The sequence below is a fragment of the Podarcis muralis genome, chromosome Z (genome assembly GCF_964188315.1).
Source record: "Podarcis muralis chromosome Z, rPodMur119.hap1.1, whole genome shotgun sequence".
Taxonomy (NCBI): domain Eukaryota; kingdom Metazoa; phylum Chordata; class Lepidosauria; order Squamata; family Lacertidae; genus Podarcis; species Podarcis muralis.
The window spans coordinates 4,520,729-4,545,699 of NC_135673.1; the positions used below are offsets into that span (position 1 = coordinate 4,520,729).

The following is a 24,971-nucleotide window of genomic DNA, read 5'->3' on the forward strand; positions in this document are numbered from 1 at the left end:
AATATATGGGAAATAATTGTGTACAGCTGAAAACGCTGGCAGAGTTAAGATAAATCCAACAGTGTAAATAAGGTTTGATGGCTGCAATAATGGAATACTGATTGGTATAGTTTTTGTAGAATATGCAGGGATTTATGATATGTAAAATGAACCATGGAAAGACAAGAAGGGAAGTCATTGCTATCTTAAGGATGTAAAAGGAGTTTTTTTAAATTGTAAAACAAAATGTAATAAAAATTCTGTGTGTATACACAGAGAGTGAGAAAACAAATATAGGAGAGCATTAGTGCCCACCCATTTCAGTGCCATGCCTTTTGTACTGCCAGAGGACAAATGAACCGTTGTCTCTGTGTGGAGCTGGAGCAATAGAGCCTGTTGATCATGACCTTTTGCATTCCAGTTTGTATTATGAGTTTGGGGTGTTAACATGGGTTTCCAGATCCCTCTAATCCCTGGATCCAGCAAGTGTTAAAATATAAGCCATGCGGGCTTTCTAATGAAAGTTAAAGCCAGAATTTAGAGTTGAAAGTGATGAGATGGCAAGCTGGAAAGCCAAAGAGGCAGAGCAATGGTTGGTATCTGTATGGGTCCAAGACTGCAGTTATGAGAGAAGAAAGACCCTTTTGGGGTGTTAATGCCATGAACCCCTCCATCATAGCCTTAGCTTGTATATATAAATAAACCATATATCCTAAAGACAGCACTGTCTCCACTGGGCCTCGTTTCCAAAAAGAAACATGAGCCCTGGGCGAGCACCAAGAACCCCTGGAATTTCGCACTGCTCACAGATTGGAGTGTTGTGAGTGGGGGAGAGGTTGGTTCTTCCCTTATTAAGAACTCTCCTGGGAATTCTGCTAAGAATTGTTTTTTTACGAGATGCTTTATTCCGTATTACTGAAAGTGTTTCCCAAAAAATATTCCCAATTTTAATGAATATCAGTGCAACTTTCTTGTCAGCTTCTTGAAGGGAAAACAAAGTGTGCGTATAGCTATTTGTTTTTTAATCGTTTGCCATCAGTGGGTTGCTGTCGCTGCATGTCTGATGTCTCTTCTCCCCTCACCTTTAACTCCACCTGGCCTCCTTAACACCTCTGTATAACTATGCTCAATAACAAGCTGGGATGCAGAAACACACACAAACACTTTTGTAGATTCCTGTATTGTCACCACCCTCATATCCAGGATGCAGCAATTATGTTTACAATGTCCAGGATTCAGATTTAAATCCCAGCAGTTGCAGCGTCTCAGCTTTTCAAGACACACGTCTCCCCACCCTCACAAAAATACACACCACTCCTGCAGAAAAACCTATTCCCTTCTGGCCCTGTGACATAACCCAGCTACCAGGATACAGGGGAATTTTAGTTTCCTGCAGATGTTGTCCCCATCCCTAGACACCAAAAAGTTTCCACAACGACCTCCAACTCCCTGGAGCAGTCACTTCAAAGCTTGTTCTTGTGTACTTGTTGTTTTCTCTGCAAGGCATGTAGGGGACAAGTCTCTGGGGACAGTCGGGGGATGTTTCCCTCAGCCCTCCTGCAACTGCCCCCCTCCCTGCGTTCATGCGGTATGGTCTTGCACCCATTTGCAAAGCCTCCTAGCATAATAGACGGGGCCAACTGTGGAGAAACTTTTATCCCGGAACCGAAGGGTCTTCCAGAAATGCTCCATCTTCTTGCGGAAGTTGTAGACTGTGAACAGGTCAACGATGCCTATGTAATAGCGATAGTCAGGACCATCGATCACGTGCAAGGCATTCCGCGTGTTGGGAAGGAGCCGCCTGTTCTGGGCCAGGTGGAAGAGTGACTCCGCCAGATGGCTGAAGGTTTGGGGATGCCCACCCTCCTCTGTTCCAACAGGACACTGGGCAGTCGGGTCGAAGTTGATCCCATGGAGCACGTAAGGAGCCAAGACTTCCTGCATGAAGGTCTCGCTTCCCCTAGAAGAGTCTGCCTCCTTGTCTGTGTTTGCTTTCCTCTTCAGGTACAGCGCCAGCATGTTCTGGATGGTGTACCTGCTTTCGGGAGAGAGCTTGTAGAACTGGTCCACACTAGAAGAATAGCCATGAGACGTGTGAGACTCCTGCAAGGCGTTCCCAAAGTTCTGGTTCTGGTGATCACAGTTAGTGTCAATCGACCTGTCAGGGGAACATAAGCGCATTTGAAGAGCCTTGCTGGGTCAGGCCAAGGCCCATTCAGTCCAACATCCTGCTTGTATAGTGGTTCCTTTCAAATGCCCTTTTTTGTCAATTCATGACAGTTATATGCAATACTGTATTCAGTACTGTTTGTGCCTGCAAAGCTTTCAAGGCAGACATACTCCTACATTTCCAACCAGTCCCCCCTAACTTCACCTGAAACCAGGTAACTTTTTAATACCACAAGTGTTCTTTAGTGGTGGACCATGGTGTCTCAAATTTCAGGGGAGCCCTGTACGATGCCAAAATTCAGTGCCCCCACGCCTCTTGACGTCCATTAAACATCATAGTTGTGGTGTCCCCTGTGGGGCCCGCAAGGCTTCGTGCCAGTGTGACCCAACCAGTTGCACTCCCCTAATTCCATCTAAATGTTATGGGGAGGGGGAGTTGTCCCACTTAAGTTGCACTTAGGAGCTCAAGAGAGCCCCTCTGGCCAACAATAATATAGTAGCACAGGGGAAGCATCACAGAACAACTTAGAAAGCAAAATGACATGTGGATGGTCCACCACAATTGAAATATTATTGCATCAGTGACCTGCAAAAATGTCTGCAACAAGTCACTGACTGCAGTAATAGTGCCCTGCTATGCCTTTCACACATGGAGCAACTGGGAAGAGCTTTTGGGGGCCATCCATAAATAAGATAGTATAGAATAAATACCGGTAATTCATATTTATTATAGTATACTGCATATGTTCTCCTCCACACATACAGGAGGACATGCAAACTTGTATGCAGGGGTATACAAGTTTGTAAATTAAAAGAACATGTTTTATTTTTAAAAAAATCTCAAGTTCTTGCAGAGGGGGGAGCAGGTAGCCAGAACAGGGGGCCTTGTAAGTGTGTACCATGGCAAAGCAGGCATTGAAAAAAATTATTCCCCTCTTTGACCGTGTATTGGTTGAAAGGTGTGCAGCTGAGACTGTAACAAAGGAGGCATTGTGATTCTACAAGCCACTGTTGTGGCAATTGGAACAGGCTCTAAAGGCAAGGAGGAAGATACTCATCCAGTTAGTTTAAAAGTTGGTGAGAAGTTTCTGCTACTGGAGAACGATGGAGAAACAGTTCAACTGGATGACAAGGACTGTTTCATATTTAGAGATACTCTTGGAAAATATGTGGACTGAACAGTTCATCTTGATGCACTATCATTAAATTTTCATCATCATCATCATTATTATTATTATTATTATTATTATTATTCTGAAAAAGTGCTCAAATGGTTTTGTTCCACCACATAAATAATTTCTTTATTTTTCCAATAAATACAAACTCTCCCAAATTACCAAGCATCATTCTGACTTCAAATTAAAAAAAAATGTGTGTGTGTGTGTGTGTGTGTGTGTGTGTGAGAGAGAGAGAGAGAGAGAGAGAGAGAGAGAGAGAGAGAGAGAGAGAGAAGGTGGTGTGAGAAGCACCTGGGAGCTTTCAGGGCTTGTAGAAGGTTGAGTTGGCTAGTAGAGGGTAGGGAGAAAGTAAGGGCCCTGCCAGACTGGCTTCCCCTATGACAGATACCCCCCCACCAACAATAACAACAACAACCCCACCGTAGGGCCTCACATGCTTCTGGCAATGATGTTGGCAAGTGCATGGCTCAGGAGCCTCTCATCCTCATGAAGGGGCTGCAAGCCCACCAGAAGGCTGTAGTCTATCACGCCCAAATCCTTCAGGAATTGTGTGTCCAGCTCAAGCTGAGTCAGCATCCAGGCACGCTGTGGACCTGCATGGATGAGAGATGGGCATATTCGGCCAGTCATGGGTGAAGAGGTTGCAAGTCATGGGGGTTGGACTCGATGGCCCTTGTGGTCTCTTCCAACTCTATGATTCTATGATCCCCTGTACTGAGCAGAAAAGCAAACTCTTTGGCCTCCAAGATCTCTCCCAACTCTGAGCAGCCCTCATTAGAGGAATTTTGTCCTGCTTTTGCTGAGCTACAGCACAAGAGCGCACCCCCAGGTGGCAATAATGTGGTAACCCTGGGGAAGCATTGCAGAGCAACTGAGAAAGCAGAATGATGTTTGTGTGGACAGTCCATTAGAAAGCTGCACTATTATTGCATCTATAGCACATTGCAGAATACGGCCCCCCTCCAGGCAAAAACATCAGTCTGGAAGGACAGTAGCTTTCATTTCAGAGATTGTGGTTTTACATGTTGCCATTTATTTAAGATTATTTACTTATTTCGTAAAATTTATACGCTACCAGATTGTAAGGAACATCAAAGCTGTTTACAGAAAGATAAATCCAAAAAATCAGGAAAAACTTACAATACATTAAACACTGAAGAAGTGAATACCAGAATAGATTAAAACTCCCTCCAGCACATCTAAGCATCTTGTCTAAATATGAATTATTTTAGCAGGCATCAGAAAGAGTTCAATGAAGGCACATGATTGATATCAATAGGCAGGGAGTTCCAAAGTGCAGGTGTTGCCACACTGGAGCTCTTACAGGTGTGGAATGGGTACCATGTGGCATCTGTAGCAGTACCAGTTCTGTCCACTGAAGCAGCCAAGTGGGCACATGTAGGTAAACTGGTCCCAAGGGGTTAAGGGTCTTGTATCCTAATAGCAGCCCCTTGAACCTGGCCTGGTCACAGATCAGCAACCAGTGCAGATCTCTGAGAAGAGATGTTATAAATGCTGACAAGGCCTCACTCCTATAAGCAATCGTGCTGCAGCATTCTAAAATAACTACCGTATTTTTTGCACCATAACACTCACTTTTTTCCTCCTAGAAAGTAAGGGGAAATGTCTGTGCGTGTTATGGAGGAAATGCCTACGGGTGGCATGCGTACGGATTTTCCTCCTCTAAAAACTACGTGCGTGTTATGGTCGGGTGCGTGTTATAGAGCGAAAAATACGGTAATTGCCCTGTGGCAACAGGCTGCAATGACAACTCTTTGGGGATGCACGGGTGCGCTACAGAATCCCGGATATTTGCACTTTTCGCCTAAGACACCCGTTGTTGTTTTACACACACAGCTCTTCTGTAGAATGCCTGAACAATGTGGGAGAGAACAGATTTTCAGTACTTTGTACTGTAGATTCCCCAGAGAGTCCTTGGATCACTTGCACTGAAATGTTGCCTGTACACATGCACATATACCCCTGACCCCGCCTTTAAGGCAGAAATGGATGCCAACAAAATAGTCACCGTTGGGAGCAGAATTCTGGAAAGGGTGGTCCAACACAACAGTGTACAAAGGACTTGATGAGTGCACAATATTGTGGTTAGGTGCCCAAGAATGTAAAGAGCAGCAAATTTGCTGTCATCTGAGCAAAACATCTGGTTCAACATCCTGCTGATGCTGTTTTCTTGTGAAAAAATAAATATTAAGCAGTTAATTTATTTATAAATAAATAAACAGCGAAATAACACACACCCCTGGACTGCCTCCCCTGTTTTAGCACAAAGTGTGACTTTTGTAGGGATGGGGGCCAGGAAGGTGAGCATCTCCTTCAGGTCCTGCACAGGTGGGGTGGGGGGTGGCGAGACCTACCAAGGCAAATAGTCTTATCAGCAAAGTTTAGATCCTTAAAAACCACAATGATTTCGCTGCCCTTCGGGGCCGGATCTGTCCAGCGGCCCACGTCACATCCTTTAATATCATACCTGCCAGGGAAAAGAAGGGCTGGTAAGTGCCAGAGACATGGTCTTCATTCCCTCACCTGTCGTCCAAGAAGGCAACAATATCCCCGTGACGTAGGTCAGAAACAAGAGATGGTGACACCCAAGACCACCCCAGTGAGCTTCCTGGCTGAGCAGGGATTTGAACCCGGGCCTGCTGGATCAACACTCCCAACTTGCTTTCAGGGCTCTATTGTTCTTTCAGCAACCCACCTCCCTTTAGAGTAGCAGGCCAGAGAACAATTTTTCTAGTGAGAACAGTGGCTTCCGATTGCAGTCCGAGCGCAATGCTAGGGTCCCTCAGAGGTTTATGAAGGAGACTCAAGATTTGGTGGCAATGGACAAACTTCTCTTGCCCACTGCTACACCTCCTCTCATTCCCTGGCAACACACAACTTCGGGGTGGGGGTGGGGGTGCGTGCCAGACATGTCCCGGGGTGTGTGTAGTTGGGCCCAGGTCTTGCTGAGGCCAGGTACCTGCATCTAAGCTGTGGCAATTCACACTTGCTAGAAACAAAAAAATAAATAAATCCCCGCGCACATAAACCTAGCATGTCATGCAGAGGGATGGTAAGCCTTGCTTCAAAGAGCCCAGTCAGGAGATAGGGAATAAGGTCTTCCTCCACAGCAGAACCCTCCAGAAGTAATCCCCCCACCCACCACCCCTGTTCAATGGGCCTTACTCCGAAGGGCATAAGGAAGTCTAGCCCCAGGAGTGGAGGAAGCCCTTTATCAACAACTCAGATCCACCCCCACCCCCCAGCTAAAAATGGTGCCATTCCTCTCAAACCATGCAAGGAACTCACCGCTCGACAATCTTATCATGAGGGTAGAAGATACTCTGCATGATGATGAAGTATCTCTAGAGGCACAAGCAGAAAACAGCAGCAGGTCAGCCCAGGGCTAAGACCATTCAAGCATGCAGCACTCATGGCAGTGTGCAGTCCCTCCCATAGGGTGTTTAATGCTAAGGATGCTTAATGCTAAGACAAAAAGATGGGTGGAAGGCAAGGGCCTTCCTCAATGGGTGGGGAAGGGAAGGACCCCTAAGACCCACCTCTTTACCCTGGCTTTTGACACTTAAGGTGTATATTTTTAGGACCCACTTTACTTCTGTAATTCCAACTTCTTGTAATCTATTTTTAATATTCTTTGGGTAATAAATAAATTATTGACATCCCCAACTATGATGCCAAAGTCTTTTTTTTTTGTGCCCCACAAAGCTTTCAAAATTTGTCCACTTCCCACTCCTCATTTTCAAGGTTTGCTGCTATAATGCTGTGATGAAAACAAGGCCCCTAAAAATGTGTTCAGTTAAAAAAAAAAATAAAATTATTTATTTATTTATTGTACAGCACTTGAAAATCTCTGGATGACATTAAAAAAAACCTCCAAAAAGCAAGACAGGCCCTGCAAAAAGTGAGGTGGGGACAAGAAAACAAGCAAACGTAGGTGCCCGTTCTTCCCCAAGTTAGATAATAAACATAATGGCTTGTAGCCAAATAAGTTCAGAGTAGAACCATTGGAATTAATGGGCCTACGTAAGCCAGACTTGGCAGTTTTAATGGGTCTACTCTGAGCAGGGCTAGCACTGGGTACAACAGCTCAGGTTTTTCAAAATAAAAATGAGGGTGCTAGGAGAGGAGGGGTGATTACATAACCGCCCCCCCCCCCAGGCCTTATTTATAGATGTTTCTGTTGTGGCAATTATCTAACATTCCCTCTAACAGCAAACTCAAGCGTTTGAGTGCGAACAGGATTGTCTCCAAAACAGGGATATTGAGGAACAAGAGGGAGGTATTTGTAGGTGTGCAGAAGCTGCAACACAGACCCTCCAAGTGTCCCTGATTTAGAGAAGCCATCCCAGTTTCTGATGTGATCCCGGAATGTCCTGGTTTTCCGTCCCTATTTTCATTGGAGAAATGTTGGAGGGTATGGAGTTATCAGACCCTTCTGAAGGGAATTCTGTATAGGGAAGTTTTTTTTTAAAAAAAAATGTTTAATGTTTTATTATGTTGGAAGCTGCCCAATGTTGGGGCAACCCAATAAGATGTGCGGGGTATAATAGTAAAAATATCATCATGGAATGGGATGTCCCTATTTTCATCAGAGAAATGTGGGAGTGTATGGTAACAGGTTTAGCTGAAATCAAGAGGTCAGCCATTTCTTCCCACCCCCCACAAAATGCCCTGGGGGTGATGAGTGGAGTGCCCTGTTTGAGCTCCCTAACTAGCTTATTTCAAGGCTGGAGCCCCAGCAGAAATATTCCGGTAAGGGAGCTTTGAAGCCCTGCAAAATCTCCTCGCAGGTACTGTATATTAACTTCCAGTAGCACCTTAAAGACCAACTAAGTTAGTTCTTGGTATGAGCTTTCGTGTGCATGCACACTTCTTCAGATACCATGCACACGAAAGCTCATACCAAGAACTAACTTAGTTGGTCTTAAAGGTGCTACTGGAAGGAATTTTTTTGTTTTGACTATGGCAGACCAACACGGCTACCTATCTGTAACTGTATATTAACTGAAGGAGGTGAGGACAGGTGACCCCACCTAGGCCCGAAGTCACCCCCCCAACCAGGCCTCAAACTGTCCAAAATTCCTTTTCTCTCTTCTAAAAATCCACAGCTAAAGTTTTCCTCTGTTTTCTCACAAGATGCTGTGGCAAAGGCAAAATGTTATTCTTTTATCAGTACGAGAAGGCTTCAAAAAGCTAATGAATAGGCTCTGTCATTGCCAAGAATGCTCAGGCCTGAGAACTGACTCTTATCTCATTCGGTTGTAACACATCTTGAACAACACGCTGAACCGCAAGGCTCCTCGACCCACCCCCTAGGCTTCTACCCCGCTTTCCTGGGAAGAGTCCAAAAGAGTCCCAAAGACAGGAGCTTTCTGTTCATGCTCAGGAAACTCACTCAACATGGGGCAGGACTCCTGAGGAGGAGGAGAAAGGGGAGGGAACTGGAGGGGAATATATGCTCTGTGCAAATGACTGTGAACCCGTGCTTCTTTGTGAGTTATCACACTTGCTCCTTCTACCAGCCCGGATGGTAGAAATAAAGCTTTTTCTCTGAAACTATCCCTTGAGTGTCTGTTGACTCCCATTTCCCTTTCCCAGGCACAAAGCTCTTCTCACCCGAGGCTAAAAAGGCTACATTCAATAGCTCACATAAAACCTTACCTTCTTTTCCCGAGGGACGATAATACTGTGGACACCTGTTGGAAGGAAGGGAGAAACACACATCACAGCCAAAGGATTTGGCCTGATCATAAGAAACGTATTACTGCTGCTGACTTTTAAGGCTTGTTTTCATTCATGCATTCTACATTTCATTCTACAAGCATGTCTTACCCAGGAATTTGACGAGGATGGAGTGAGGGTATCTCTCCATGTGCTCAAGATACTTGGCTAGGTTCGTGAGAAGGAATTGGATTTCTTGCTTACTCTGAGTCTTCAGGAAGAAGCGCTTATCATTGCTGTTTAAGACGGGGAGGGAAGCAGGAATTCACTTGTTTAAATTTACATAGCACTTCCTCATGCAAGTATGCCCAAATCAGCTTGCAACAGAACAAAACTGCAAATCAGTACATCATTACAACAAAGCTCAAATATGAAATAACTGCATGGAAGGGGGTTGGACTAGATGACCGTTGGGTTCAATGAGTTCAAAAGAAACCCCCCCCCCAACAATCCAACAAATAACTCAGGTTGTTTATACGAACACCATAACATTTCAAAGTCATCATATAGCAAACTTTTGTTCATTAAAATAGAACAATTAATGCAAAATGTAATTAACATTCCAATGTGATTGCATGTCAGTGATATTATAACCAGCAGTAACTGCCTGGCAAGAACTGTATCAACTGGTAGAAAAATTAACAAAGTCCATAAATTTTTGTTCTTTTGCTTTTCTTTATTTGCAATATATTTCATTCATAAACAGTGATTCATAGATAGCATATGTAGAGAGGCTAAAAATTTAAAATGCGTGCAATTTTTAGTAGAGTTAGCGCACAGCTTGGAAGCTGGCTGTATACAGTGGTGCCCCGCAAGACGAATGCCTCGCAAGACGAAAAACCCGCTAGACGAAAGGGTTTTGTTTTTCGATGCGCTTCGCAAGACGATTTTCCCTATGGGCTTGCTTCGCAAGACAGAAACGTCTTGCGAGTCTTGCGATTTTTTTCGCTCCCCCCCCCCTTTTTCTAAGTCGCTAAGCCGCTAATAGCCTTTTAGCCGCTAAGCCTTTAATAGCCGCTAAACCGCTAATAGCGCTAATCCGCTAAGCCACTAATGGGCTTGCTTCGCAAGACGAAAAAACCGCTAGACGAAGAGAATCGCGGAACGGATTGTTTTCGTCTTGTGAGGCACCACTGTACTGAATACATGTTGCTGAACGTGATCTAGTGGTAAAACAATCACACTGACTGAGTGTGGAAAACTTAGTTTATTATAAGAAATACATATTGGATAGTAAGCAGTTCCTACTCCAACTAACAAGCTGCAAAGGAGCAGAGCTTGCTCTCTGATCTCAGCAGGAGAAAGGAAGATGTATCCTCTCTGCTTCAGAAGGGACAGGGTATGGTCAACAACCCTAAGAACAGCAATCTAGTAATACACCGGTACCTCGGGTTAAGAACTTAATTCATTCTGGAGGTCCATTCTTAACCTGAAACCGTTCTTAACCGGAAGCACCACTTTAGCTAATGGGGCCTCCTGCTGCCACCGCGCCACAGCAGCACAATTTCTGTTCTCATCCTGAAGCAAAGTTCTTAACCCGAGGTACTATTTCTGGGTTAGCGAAGTCTGTAACCTGAAACGTCTGTAACCTGAAGCGTCTGTAACCTGAGGTACCACTGTACTGTACAGTCAAACCTTGGTTCTCGAACTTAGTCCGTTCCGGGAGTCTGTTCGATTCCTGAAACCCTTCGAAAACCAAAGCGTGGCTTCTGATTGGCTGCAGGAGCTTCTTGCACTCAAGCAGGAGCCATGTTGGACAGTCAGCTCCTCCCCCCCCCCAAAAAAAAGTTTGCAAACCAGAACACTTACTTCCGGGTTTGCAGCTTTCAGGAGCCGATTTGTTCGACAACTAAGCCGTTTGAGAACCAAGGTACCACTGTATAGGAAAGGCCAACACATGTTAGTTTAAACATGGGTAGGCAAATTACGGCCCGGGGGCCAGATCCAGCCCAATCACCTTCTAAATCCGGCCTGCGGGTGGTTCGGGAATCACCGTGTTTTTACATGAGTAGAATGTGTCCTTTTATTTAAAATGCACCTCCGGGTTATTTGTGGGGCATAGTGATTCGTTCATTCCCCCCCAAAAAAATCTAGACCGGCCCCCTGCTGAAAAAGTTTGCTGACCCCTGGTTTAGAAAGACAGTCTGGGAAGTTTGGAGGTACTGCTGTCTATTTGCTTTCTCCTTACGCAAATCCCATCCAGTATGAATGCAAATTGAGTTGCATAAGAGGCAGATCTGGGAAGCACAACTGGTTTGGTTGCACAGGGCGGGGAGTCTGGGGCACCACAAGGGATGCTGCAACTATGACTTAGAATGGAGCACAAGAGGTGGAGTTTTGGCAGCGAACAGGATGCCGCTGAAGTGTGAGACCCATAGATCTGCCACTGGCTGCATTCTAGCAGCTCCAACATAAAAGGCATAGGAATTCATAAATATATACAGTGGGACCTTGGGTTACAAGTGCTTCGGGTTACAGACACTTCGGGTTACAGACTCCGCTAACCCAGACGTAGTATCTCAGGTTGATAATTTTGCCCAGGATGAGAATGGAAGTTGCACACTGGTGGCGTGGTGGCACGGGAGGCCCCCCCCATGAGCTAAAGTGGTACCTCAGGTTTAGAACAATTTTGGGTTAAGAATGGACCTCTGGAACGAATTAGGTTCGTAACCCGAGGTAACCACTGTACTATAAAGTGCATAAAGAACTTACAGAGGCTAAATTTTAGAGTATGGTACATTTCATAGCAGCTTGATCATAGAAAGTGCCCAGAGAAACACCTTCATCAGTGAGAGATGGCTGCTTAAGGCAGCCTTGGCCCAGTTTGGACACCTGCCTTCACACATGCACACACCCCTGTGTTGCAAAATATGAGTCAGCAATATCAAAAGCAGCACGATGGCCAGAAACAATTACAACATGAAAAACTTTATGGAGTAAGTCAAAACATCAAAACCAACAAACTGAAGTCTCTGAAAGGCCTTAAATGAATCACGGTGCCAGACTTTACCCGGCGGAGAGCAAGCTGTGAAGCCTTGTATAATCAGCAAATGTCCAATTCTGATGTCCAACTCTGAACTCTGCTGAACAGTGTTTCCAGATAACAACTACTGTTTGGCTGAATTCTTCATCAGCCAATTAGTTCAACACTTGTAAGTAGAAAGATATGTAATTTCTTCATTAACCAATCTTTTTTTGAATAGATATAATATACATGAGAATGAAAAATACTCTGGAACAGTGTTCAGGCGATTATGATTCATTGAAGGACTTTCAGAGACTTCAGTTTATTAGTTTTGATGTTTTGAATTATTCCGTAAAGTTTTTCACATTGTAATTGTTTCTGGCCATCGTGTTGTTTTTGATATTGCTGATTCACACACACACACACACACACACAGAGAGAGAGAGAGAGAGAGAGAGAGAGAGAGAGAGAGAGAGAGAGAGAGAGTGAGTGATGGGTTCAAGCCCCACACTGAGCAAAAGACTCCTGCATTCTTGGGGGGGGGGGTGGACTAGATGACACTCGTAGCCCCTTCCTACTTGACACTTCTATGATTCTATGCCCCAGCCAACCCACTGCCTTGCATGAGTGGCAGGGGCCACCAGAGCAGATGGAGGATGAGAAGAGGACAGAGAGCAGGGGAAAAGAGCTGTGAGGGGAGGAGAACCCTTTCCCTATCCTTTGAACTCCCTGGGAAACTCAACAAACTTGCTGCACCTGGAAATGAGTGTGGAGAATGCAGCTGAATGGGAGACAGCTCTAGCCAGTCTGAGGAAGCGCCACCAACCCTGGGCCTGCCCACAGAAAGCAAATCTAGAGTTTGGGTCCTGGGTGAGAACCCAGACGCTGAGAGGGAGGGTGTGTCAGAAGGAAAATGCTTAGTCTGGCTTGGTGTTTAGGCACCAGGCCAGACCAACTCCTCATTGCAAAGATGTGGGCAAACTGGACATGAAGTCTGGCAACATTAACCCCGCCATGTGGGAATTCCTTGCAGACAACCGCAATGCCTGGAGACAGACAGGTCATGTGTGCTTCCATAGAAGTGACCAGAGGAGGAATGATCCCTGGGAGGAGCACAGAGAGAAGAGATGCCCGGGTGCATCTGCAGCAGCACAGCTGGACGCCTTCACCTGCTCCAGAGGCAACAAAACATGTCTCTCCCATATCAGTCTCCACAGCCACAGCAGGCGCTGTAACTCTCCAGTGGTTTGACTTCACCCCCAAAGGCGCACTCCTCCATTGTCACCTGAGACAGATGGATGCCAACAACAACCATGTATTAATGCAACATTTTTAATACAAATTAGCTGTTTGTACTATTGATTTTGGGATGCGGGTGGTGCTGTGGTCTAAACCACAGAGCCTAGGGCTTGCCGATCAGAAGGTTGGCAGTTCGCATCCCCTCGATGGGGTAAGCTCCCATTGCTCGGTCCCTGCTCCTGCCAACCTAGCAGTTCAAAAGCATGTCAAAGTGCAAGTAGATAAATAGGTACCGCTCCGGCGGGAAGGTAAACGGCGTTTCCGTGCGCTGCTCTGGTTCACCAGAAGCGGCTTAGTCATGCTGGCCACATGACCCGGAAGCTGTACGCCGGCTCCCTTGGCCAGTAAAGCGAGATGAGCGCTGCAACCCCAGAGTCGTCTGCGACTGGACCTAACGGTCAGGGGTCCCTTTACCTTTACTATTGATTTACACTATTGAATCCAGTCAGAATAATGCTAGGCTGGATGGACCGCGAGTCTGTCACAGCACAAAGCAGGTTCATATGAATATATTCACATTATTCCCTGTATTTCCAATGTGCAGGCTGTGTGTGCTGGTGCTTATGTATCTAGAACAGAACCACCCATCCACAAGCAGGCTTGGGAGAATCCCAGAGTTTGCCAATGTACCAAAAAAAAAAAAAAACCCCTTTGGAGGGAATCGTAAATGAGGGTGAGGGCAGTGAAGAGACCGCCTCAAAGTAGTCCAGTGAGAACTGAGCATGCTCAGATTGCATAGAAGGCTCACAGATTGTTGTGGGGAGGGGCAACCAAAAGCCAGGGAAGCAGGGCAGGGGAGATATGCTGAACAGCAGCAGGACACGCTGCAGCTCTTTATTGCAGGTCTCACATGTGTCTTTTCTTGCTGTGGACAAGGTAGTTCTCTGACCTGAGGAAGAAGTCAGCCGTGCTTTTAGAGTTGCTGATGAACTGCAAGTATGAGCTGTCACAAGTCAGTGACCGTTGGTAATCGACATCCACCATGCCAAGAATTTTCCGGAACCGGGTAAAAGCAGGAGCAGCGTATGTCCTCATCTCGAAGCCCTGCCGGGAAGCAGAACTGACGTCAGTGCAGAGAAAGGGGCGACCAGAATGCTCAGGGGGCCAAAATTCTGCCCTTCTGGTGGAGAGCCTTACAGCTGAGCAGAGTCCCTGATAGGGACGGAATGATTCAATTCAGTTCCCATTTCAAGGCAAATATACCTGCTTCGCACTTTTCAAAGCAATATGTGGGAACTGAAACACAGCAAGCCTTCAAAATGTGGACTCATCCAAATCACCCATTGCTAAGTTCTCCAGCCAAGTAACGTGTGAAAAAATGCACACTAAAAGTGTGCTTGAAATGCACATATTTGTGATAATAGACACAACATACATTACATTAGGAGGAGATTGCTTAGCATAAAATGTGTTTATTAGGGGAAATTACATACATTGACATGTGCTCACTTCAGTCTACTTCAGTTTCTGGAATTGGCAGTGTTACATGTGCCACATAATACTCATTCAGCATTTGTAAGAAATCTGTCTTTTAGTCTAGCAGCACCCACACTTTGGAACTCCCTGCCTAATGCTGACATGTGTTTCATTTTGTGTTTACCAAATTGTGCTTATTGCTGATTTTTAATGTTATAAATAGCTTTCTAAAATTGTTTTTACTGCTAATTTCATTCCTGAATTTCATTCTTTTTGTATACTGCTCTGAGGTGTTTTGTTTTTTTAAATTTGTATTCCTCCCTATACCCGTAGATCTTAGGGCAGTTTCACAACAAGCGTCATGAAATAGTAAATAAATTAATAAGGAGACACGTGTGCTCAGATGCTGATGAATTTTCATGTGAAGAACTGAACCTAATGCTGGAAAAAAGGAGAAGTGGAGAGAATCTGGAATGTTGTACAGATCTGCCAAGCCCAAACCCAACTTGTGCTTGGGAAGTTTCCTTTGGGGACCCCACCCCCTTCAAAGGATGCCTACCTCGTGCATCTGCCTGAGGACTGCCTTAAACTGATCCTCCCTCAAGACGTCCTGGAGAGAGAAAGAGAGTCAGAACACCCACCCTTCACCCTTCTTGTCCTCAGAACTCCCAGCAAATTCCTCATGTGCTTGTCACCAATATAATACATCTCTTTACAGGTAATAAAAACTTGAGTCTCTCAGTCATTTCTCAAATGCTGAGGCTGCTGAACAACCTCTTGCACTGGGTTGTTGTTTAGGGAGTATTGCATGTGGGGTTGTTGCTGTTAATTTTAAAAAGGTAAAGGTACCCCTGCCCGTACGGGCCAGTCTTGGCAGACTCTGGGGTTGTGCGCCCATCTCACTCAAGAGGCCGGGGGCCAGCACTGTCCGGAGACACTTCCAGGTCACGTGGCCAGCGTGACAAAGCTGCATCTGGCGAGCCAGTGCAGCACACGGAAACGCCATTTACCTTCCCGCTGGTAAGCGGTCCCTATTTATCTACTTGCACCCGGGGGTGCTTTCGAACTGCTAGGTTGGCAGGCGCTGGGACCGAGCAACGGGAGCGCACCCCGCCACGGGGATTCGAACCGCCAACCTTTCGATCGGCAATTCCTAGGCGCTGAGGCTTTAACCCACAGCACCACCCACGTCCCATGCTGTTAATTTTATGTGTCTCTATTTTAGATCAGTGGCTCTCAGAAGATGTGGTGCACCACAATGGCGTAGCTGGAGTGGGTGGCAAGGTTGGTGGAAAGATTCAAGGCCAAGTGTGTGCTCAGAGGAAACTCCCATCATCCCTGGCCATTGACCATGCTTCCTGGGGTGATGCGGGTTGAAGTCCAAAAACATCTGGAGGGCCACAGGTTCTCCATGCCCAGTGACAGGGAACCTTTCTTCAATCCAAGGGCCTAATTGCTTTCTGAGCAACCTTCAAAGGGCCAGTGAGTAGGTGGGTGGGGCTGGGGCAAAACTGGGCAAAGCAAAAATGTCAATACTACCTCTGGACCGTGCAATGTTTGCTCGTCATTCTTTGTGCGAAGAAGACATCTTACATGCCGTAGGCTAGTTTCTACATCCACACTCACACACCCTTCCCCATCCTCTATCTAGGCAAGAAAGAGCCATGATCATGGATGCATCCCAGTGAGGCAGAAACACTCCATGAATGTGCAAAGCAAAGGCAGCTAGGAGTGTGACTTGGGGAAGAGGGGTGTGGCCTCAGGATAGTCGTGAAAGCCAGATAGATAAGCCTGGGGGAGACATTTAGGCCTCAGACCTCAGAGGTTTCCCACACATGTTACCTATGGATTCACATAGCACCATCTATGCATACCAAGAATGAGGAACCTGCCACTCTTCAACTCTTCTCTCACCAGAGTGGCGCACGCTCTGGTTATCTCCCACTTGGACTACTGCAATGCGCTCTACGTGGGGCTACCTTTGAAGGTGACCCAGAAACTACAACTAATCCAGAATTCGGCAGCTAGACTGGTGACTGGGGGCAGCCACCGAGACCACATTACACTGGTCCTGAAAGACCTACATTGGCTCCCAGTACATTTCCAGGCACAATTCAAAGTGTTGGTGCTGACCTTTAAAGCCCTAAACGGCCTCTGTCCTGTATACCTGAAGGAGCGTCTCCATCCCCATCATTCAGCCCAAACACTGAGGTCCAGCGCTGAGGGCCTTATGGTGGTTCCCTCACTACGAGAAGTGAAGCTACAGGGAACCAGACAGAAGGCCTTCTCGGAAGTGGTTCCTGCCCTGTGGAACACCCTCCCATCATATGTCAAGGAAATAAACAACTACCTGACCTTTAGAAAACATCTGAAGGCAGCCCTGTTTAGGGAAGCTTTTAATGTTTGTTGTTTTATTGTGTTTTTAATAATTTGTTGGAAGCCACCTAGAGTGACTGGGGAAACACATCCAGATGGGTGGGGTATAAATATTAGTAGTAGTAGTTGTAACTCTCGCCATCCTTGTAACTGTAACTCAATTGGCCAGGGCCAATGGACCTTGGGAATCCAACAACACCTGAGGGGACACAGCTTCTTCATCCCTGATGTGGGCCTCTCTGCCCTCTCCTTCCTCATAGCATGGGGTGCCAGCACCTGGGTCAGGACAAGTGTTGCCCCCCCCCCCCGGACTGGGCAGCTGGAGTGGAGGCGTGCACCTGAGGGGAGAGGTTTTCTCCCTCCTTGGTGGGTGGCCCGTCGCCCTCCCCCTCCATCCCTCTCAGCCAGGCCAAGCAGCCCGTGAGTGGCGGTAGGAGAGCTGAGGGCCGCTGCCCTCACATATTCTGCTGTTGCCCACCAACCATGGCTTCCCACCGCCAGCAAGGCTAACGCCAGGACCACTGAATGGAGGTGCCACCGCTCCGCACACAACGACGACCCCAACTCAGCCTCTGCCGTAACCTCCTCCTCGCCCTCGGTGGAAGCAGAGGACTCCTCTATGGCCTGGGTCTCAACCACTGCTTCCGCTCGTGCCTTGCGCTCCCCTGGCCCTGCCATCTCCATCTTCGACACCTCGCAGGCTGGGTGAGCGAGCCCTCACCTCTCGGCCAGCCCAGGAGCCATGCGTGTGGGGCCATCTGAGGAGGAGGAGGAGGAAGCACTGCCCCAGCCTGGGCATGGCTTCCCTCCCTGAGTCTCCAGAAGGCAGCAGTAGCTCAGCAGAGAGCCTGTCATGGGAGCACCTAGTTCAGGGGTAGGCAACCTAAGGCCCGTGGGCCGGATGTGGCCCAATTGCCATCTTAATCTGGCCCACAGATGGTCCGTGAATCAGCGTGTTTTTACACGAGTAGAATGTGTCCTCTTTTTTTTAAATGCATTTCTGGGTTATTTGTGGGACATAGGAATTCGGTCATATATTTTTTTCTAAATATAGTCCGGCCCACCACATGGTCTGAGGGACAGTGGACCGGCCCACAGCTGAAAAAGGTTGCTGACCCCTGACTAGTTGAATCCCTCTCAGGATTCTGCACCTGGTCGCCCCCCCCCCCACTCCTGCCTCCTCTTAATCTTCTACACCTGGCTCCAGATGGTCAACCTTGGGGTTCAAGGGGGAAGTGGGAGGAAATGTTGATCCCCCAAACACAAAGTTAGCCCATCCCTGTCCCCAGAAGGCTCCTGTTTCACAGTTGCCAAGGAGGCAACAAAGGCGGGAATAGAACCTGCCCCCCACATCCTGCAGCCCAAACTCACTGTGGTTACTGGGTTATGGATAGCATGATTGACAGACGCCCTGAGCCCCTTCTTTATCATACTGGTGAACTGATAGAGCGGGTGATCCTCGTTGATTTCAAAGAAGCCCAAAAGGTTCCACTGCTGGCGGATTCTCCAGAGGATCCGGTACAGGAATGGGTTAAACCTCCGACTTCTACCTTTAGGTAGGATCTCGCAGGGCTAAAAGGGAAGGAAGGAAGGGGTCAGCAGTGGAAGTCAGTTCCAAAACCAAAGCGTTCCAAAACCAAGGCATGGTTTCCCAGAAAGTAATGCAAAATGGATTAATCCTGAAGGGTCACCAGCTTTTTAGTGTGAATTTCTACCAGTGTATGTATTTTTGTAAGCAATTTTGTGTTTCGCATAGTTTCAGAAAGTGCACGGTTTAAATGCAAACTGAATCAGATTTCTCCCCCGCTGCTGATATTCACTGGGTGATGTCTGACAGAGTGCGGTGCAGCTGAATGTTGCTCAGTGCTTGGAGAAAAGGGCCGGAGTTTCGTTTCTATCAAATGGCCCAGGTCCAGAATCTGTTACAGCTGCTGTAGCGGGTGATAGTATTGATGTATACATTGCCAGGTAGTCTACAGGTGAAGAGGTGCAAAAAAAAAAAAAAGTGTATGTGAAAGGATATCATTAGGATAATCTGCTCACTGTATGTGTCAAGAATGTTTGTGCAGGAAAATAATGCAGCCTTGGACCAGTTTTGTAGAAGGTAGACGCTGAATTATTCCTGCTGAATCAGGCAACCAGCTCTGATAATGCAGGCATGCTTTCCCTCTGAGAATGTGAATTTATATGCATGTGTACAGAAGTATACCTAGACTCCCTTGCGCCATTGGCAAGGCGATTTAACAGTGCCCCCCCCCCAGTCCCTTACACCCTGGGCAATCACTGGCTCTTTCTATACAATTTTTGCATCCCCTGGGTCTGCGCTGTTGGTGGGGGGCAACCAAGCCAACCCCTAGTTATGCCCCTGCATGTGTAAAACTAAGGTGGGGTTTTGCCTTTCTATAAGCATGTATAACTTATGGGCCTGTGGAATCTGCTTTTGTGAGTTCCTCAGTGGCCGCTCTTGTTCTGAACAAACTAAAGCTGTCTTAAACATCATAAATTGAAGAAAATCCACTACAGCTTTCTCCAATCCATGGATCTCCAAACGTTATTTTTCTGGGGCTTGAAAGGTATATAAGGTAAGAATAAATTCCTTGGCAATATCTGATTCACCACATCATGACTGAATTCATGGTTTGCCACTTATCTGATTTTTTGGTAAGACTGTTGGCCAGTAATTTCTGCTGCAAATGTTGTTGAATGGATTCCAAATGATAGTCCCAAGATGTAACATCCTTTGCTAATGTTAATGTACCAATGAATTTATTCATTTAACTACTGTATTTTTCGCTCTATAACACGCACCTGACCATAACACGCACATCGTTTTTAGAGGAGGAAAACAAGGGGGAAAACATTCTGAATGAAACAGTGGATGTATCATTTTTGTGCTTCATGCTGTGGCCACAGACATGTGATCTGATGGTGAATTTGGGGTGACCCAATGCAAAGATCCTGAGAATCCCTGTGGATCCATGCTTTGTAACCACATTTTTGCACCATTGCAGCCCCAGGCAACAGTGGGTGCGTGATTTTTTTGGTGCAGGCTGTAGCCATGGACATGCTATGTGATCTGATGGTGAATTTGGGGTGACCCAATGCAAAGATCCTGAGGATCCATGTGGATCCATGCTTTTTAACCACGTTTTTGCACCATTGCAGCCCCAGGCAACAGTGGGTGCGTGATTTTTTTGGTGCAGGCTGTAGCCATGGACATGCTATGTGATCTGATGGTGAATTTGGGGTGACCCAATGCAAAGATCCTGAGGATCCATGTTGATCTATGCTTTGTAACCACATTTTAAGTGGGGAGCGAAGGAAAAACAAAGAAGGGACATGAGAGGGGTGTGCAGAGAAGCAGCTGGCTAAGAATGCCGGAGAGGGATTTAACGGGTGGAAGGAAAGAAAGGCAAAAGTTCCCCCCCCCCAAGCCACCCATCTCTCTCTCTCTCTCTCTCTCTCTCTCTCTCTCTCTCTCTCTCTCTCTCTCTCTCTCCCTCCCTCCCTCCCTCCCTCCCTCCCCCCCTCTCTCTCCCTCTCCCTCCCCCCCTCTCCCTCTCCCTCCCCCCCTCTCTCTCCCTCTCCCCCAGCAGCACCGGAGCACAGAGAGGAATTAGAAAGAACGACACTCTGCTTGCCTGGGGGGGTATGGGCTTTCCCTGCTCTTTGTTCCGTTTCAGCAATCACAGCAACGAAACAGAGGAGGGTGGGCAGTAAGACCCTGAGGCAGAATGCAGGAAAGCTGCCACTTCCTCTTTTCAGGTTTCCCTTCTCCGTGACTCGCGATTTGACTTTTGCTTGATTTTTTGGCTCCAGGGACCACACATTCGCTCTATAACACGCACAGACATTTCCCCTTCCTTTTTAGGAGAAAAAATCTGCGTGTTATAGAGGGAAAAATACGGTATATATACACCACTTGAATGCAGTAAAACCTCTACGCAGTTTTAAAAATATTAAATTTATCAATTAAAAAATTTAAAACAATGGAACTCATATATATATATATATATATATATATATATATATATGGTAAAAGAGATTAAGCATGTCAACGTGTCTGGATCAGCTTGCCTAAACAAATTTTTTTAAGCAAATTCTGAAAAGTATACAGTGGTACCTCGGGTTACATATGCTTCAGGTTACAGACTCCGCTAACCCAGAAATATTACCTTGGGTTAAGAACTTTCTTCAAGATGAGAACAGAAATTGTGTTCCAGCAGTGCAGCGGCAGCAGGAGGCCCCATTAGCTAAAGTAGTGCTTCAGGTTAAGAACAATGTCAGGTTAAGAACAGACCTCTGGAACGAATTAAGTACTTAACCCGAGGTACCACTGCATAGAGAAAGAACCTGTCAGGTGTCAACAGGCAGGGAGTTCCAAAGTGTAGCTGCCACCACATTACAAGGTCTGTTACTCACAAGTGCAGAGTGAGTCTTCTGGGGCACCTGTCAGTGCCAGCTCTGTAGATCAATGCAGAATTCTATTATTTGTCCTGATTTTATCCCAGATTCAGTCCTCAAAAGGACTAAATGCAAATGTAAGGAGGCAACAGTGGCCTAGAAAATTGTGGATACTTTTTATCAGTGGATAGCATACCATATGTCTTGAAATGCATTCTTGCTCATGAAATATATGCCATTTTCAATTAAAAACAAAAACCAAAAACCTCTCAGTTGCTAAGCTGTGAACAGGGTGAATGGTTAAACCCCATTAAAAGGGGAAATATTCTGCCAATTGTTGTAAATGGATTTATCTCACAGAAAAGTGGCTCTTATAGGAAATGCCTGGATTGGCTCCAGTGTTAGTTCAGCTCAGGCACATTAAAAATAGTGGCCATGACTAACTTAGCTCAACAGTATTTTATTTCAGTGGGTCCTACCTTGAAAAGGGAGTAACACTGCACACATCCCTTAGTTTTAGCTTCTGTGTATCTTGATATTAGTATAAAATACATTTGTTTGTTTGTTTGAAACCGGGGCATACCTGGAGGGTACCAGAGTGGGAAGAGCACCACACCCTATAGTCACCTTCAACTGGACTTAAGTGTCCAGGGGTCCTTTCTCTTTACCTGTGCAATCAAATAAATACCATATGCACATGGCATTGCCATGAGGTCTCATTCCAAGGAAGGGGACAGAAAGATTTAGGGAACATACTGTCACTTATCTGGGAGTAAAGCCCCATTGCGATCAGTGGGACTTTCTTCTGAGTAAACAGGCAGAATTGTCTGGGAGCCCTTTAAAAGGACCTGGCAGTGCGTTCCACTGAGATGTAAGAAACATGGATTAAGAGAGTGTTAGGGGACCCTGAGGGCTGCATTTGCTTCTGGGCAACATTACGAGGGCCACATGACAGTGGTGGGTGGGGGCAAAGGCACAAAAATGGGCGGGGCACTGAATGTAAATATTCCTTTTGTACAGTAGGCTTGTTTCTACACCCACACCCCTCTGTCCTCCATTCAGGCAACTGAGAGGCATGTTCAAAGTTCAAGGACACATTCCAGCCAGGCAAAAACACCTGGGGTGCACTGTAGGCCCAGTGAGGGGTGTGTGAGTGAGGGAGAGTTCTAAGGGCCAGGCAGAGAGGTGTGGAGGGTGACACTTGACCACTGGGCCCGAGGTTCTGTATTAAAGGATTGATTTGTGGATTCTGAACTATCACCAGGAAATGAGCCCACCAATGATGTGGACTGACTCCCACTAGCCTTTCATTTTGTTCAAAACAAGGGGATGTGAATACGAGTCCATTATTGGGATGGTTTATGGTGTGGGGCAGCTTAGCCTTCCATATGCTCCAATAAGTGTCAACTTTGTGACCTGGAGCAAGGGGTATATGAGGAAGGATCACAGACATGGTTTTTGTGAACGAGTGGGGAAAAGTTTCCTACATACCTGACTTTTGGAACTCATGATAAACGGATGGGTCGCACATTCACTTCTGAGAGAAACAAGCTGGTGACGACCAGGTGGATTCTAATCTCCCTAGAAACCACGGAACCCACTTGGAGGTTCCTTTCCAAGATGGCAGTTCAGTCTTGTGGCCTTTCAGAGGACCACATGGGAGTTCCATTGCATGAAGAGAAGAAATTGGATCAGGTTCTTGGGCTAAATGACAGAGGAGGCTGGTCCATACGGGTGAGTGTGGCACTGCCTCCACCAAACGCACTTTGCCCTCAGCCAGTCATCTGTCCATCATGGGCACCAACATATCCTCCAACATTCCACAGATTAAAATAGGGACATTTCTCACTCCCCTCCCCCCCCCCCGATCGCTCCCTCCCCCATATTTCATACCACCCACACTGAGCATTTCCTATCAGAAGAAGGGCGAGTGCCACCACCACTACTCCTATGGGACACAGAACACTTGCCCTCCAAAGTCTTGAAGAAGAAGAAGAAGTAGAAGAAGAGGAGGAGGAGGAATTTGGATTTGATACCCCGCTTTATCACTACCCAAAGGAGTCTCAAAGCGGCTAACATTCTCCTTTCCCTTCCTCCCCCACAACAAATACTCTGTGAGGTGAGTGGGGCTGAGAGACTTCAGAGAAGTGTGACTGGCCCAAGGTCACCCAGCAGCTGCATGTGGAGGAGCGGGGAAGTGAACCTGGTTCACCAGATTACGAGTCCACCGCTCTTAACCACTACACCACACTGGAGAAAACCCCTTAATAGAGATTTTATTTTTTGGTAGATTTACAAAAAAGAACACCCCCCCCCCCCAATAAATAGAGTTTACAAAGGGGCAAGATCAGATCCACAAAGCATTTTTTAAAAAAATCAAAACTCCTTGCACTGTGCTCCCCCTTTCTCCCCACCCAGGGCAGTCCTGCCCTCTGCCTGCCCCTCAGAGCTGGTATGTCACACAGGGCAGGGCCTTAGCGGCAGCAGCCCCTTCTCCTCCTCACTTGCTCTCTAGCAGTCGCTGTGAGCTGCCCACAGGAGAGGAGGAGGGAGGAGAATGGCTGCAGCAGCAGCCATGGAGTGGTAACGTGATGCTGCTTTGCAGCCACCACAACCGCTGCTGCCACTAATAATAATAATAATAATAATAATAATAATAATAATAATAATAATTATTATTATTATTATTATTATTTATACCCCACCCTCCCCGGCCAGAGCCTGGCTCAGGGTGGCTAACATCAATAAAATCACAGTAAAAACATAATAGGGGGGAAAGAGGGGGGGGGGACAACCAATTTAAAATACAGGTTAAAATACAATTTAAAATGCAGCCTCATTTTAAAGTAGCCAATAAATCAAGACCATAAGGGGAAGGAAACATAAGGGTCAGACCGAGTCCAAACCAAAGGCCAGACGGAACAGCTCTGTCTTGCAGGCCCTGCGGAAAATGTCAAGTCCTACAGGGCCCTGGTCTCTTGTGGCAGAGCGTTCCACCAAGTCGGGGCCAGCACTGAAAAGGCCCTGGCCCTAGTTGAAACCAATCTAACCTCCTTGAGGCTCGGGACCTCCAAAGTGTTGTTATTTGTGGACCTTAAGGACATGTGCCACCACCTCCAACTCCCTGAGCTTGTTCGCAGCAGCACTGGCAGGGGAAATAGGGACATTCTGGCATCAAATCAGAAGTCAGAATGACTTTCGTAATTCTGGGACCATCCCTGGGAAATTGGGACACTTGGGAGGGTATGCACTGATGGTCTCCAGGCCTTCTAGTGGTACCAGGTCGGGAGCACCCCAGATTTCACACCTGATACCTAGGGGTGGCCCCAGGTAATATCAAGGGAGAGGCCACCGATTATGTCACAGCCCTGGAGGCAGAGGTTAACTGGGGGAGGGGAGGGGAGAAGGGCAGGTCCCCATAATGTTCATGCTATTGTCTGCCA

General features: G+C 46.7%; 1 protein-coding gene and 1 pseudogene across 1 annotated transcript; one reads left to right on the forward strand and one right to left on the reverse strand.

The window, feature by feature from the left end:
* Positions 1-1,140: 1,140 nt before the first annotated feature.
* On the reverse strand, positions 1,141-23,380 carry PIP5KL1 (phosphatidylinositol-4-phosphate 5-kinase like 1). Its single transcript, XM_028715386.2, has 10 exons — positions 23,020-23,380; positions 18,496-18,696; positions 15,308-15,358; positions 14,222-14,376; positions 9,180-9,304; positions 9,009-9,043; positions 6,636-6,691; positions 5,702-5,814; positions 3,760-3,919; positions 1,141-2,137 (listed from the first exon to the last, which is right to left on the reverse strand). Exons 1-10 carry the CDS (start codon positions 23,035-23,037, stop codon positions 1,561-1,563), a joined length of 1,491 nt encoding a protein of 496 aa, XP_028571219.2. The 5' UTR covers positions 23,038-23,380; the 3' UTR covers positions 1,141-1,560.
* Positions 2,676-3,427, forward strand: LOC114589208 (10 kDa heat shock protein, mitochondrial pseudogene; annotated as a pseudogene).
* Positions 23,381-24,971: the final 1,591 nt, after the last annotated feature.

What these genes read in the sequence shown, in the direction of transcription:
- PIP5KL1 (XM_028715386.2), bottom strand. An exon ending in TCCTCAGGCAGATGCACGAG is followed by an intron (nt 14,377 to 15,307) that starts GTAGGCATCCTT and finishes GCTTCCCGGCAG; the next exon opens with GGCTTCGAGATGAGGACATA. An exon ending in CATGATAAGATTGTCGAGCG is followed by an intron (nt 5,815 to 6,635) that starts GTGAGTTCCTTG and finishes TTTCCCTGGCAG; the next exon opens with GTATGATATTAAAGGATGTG.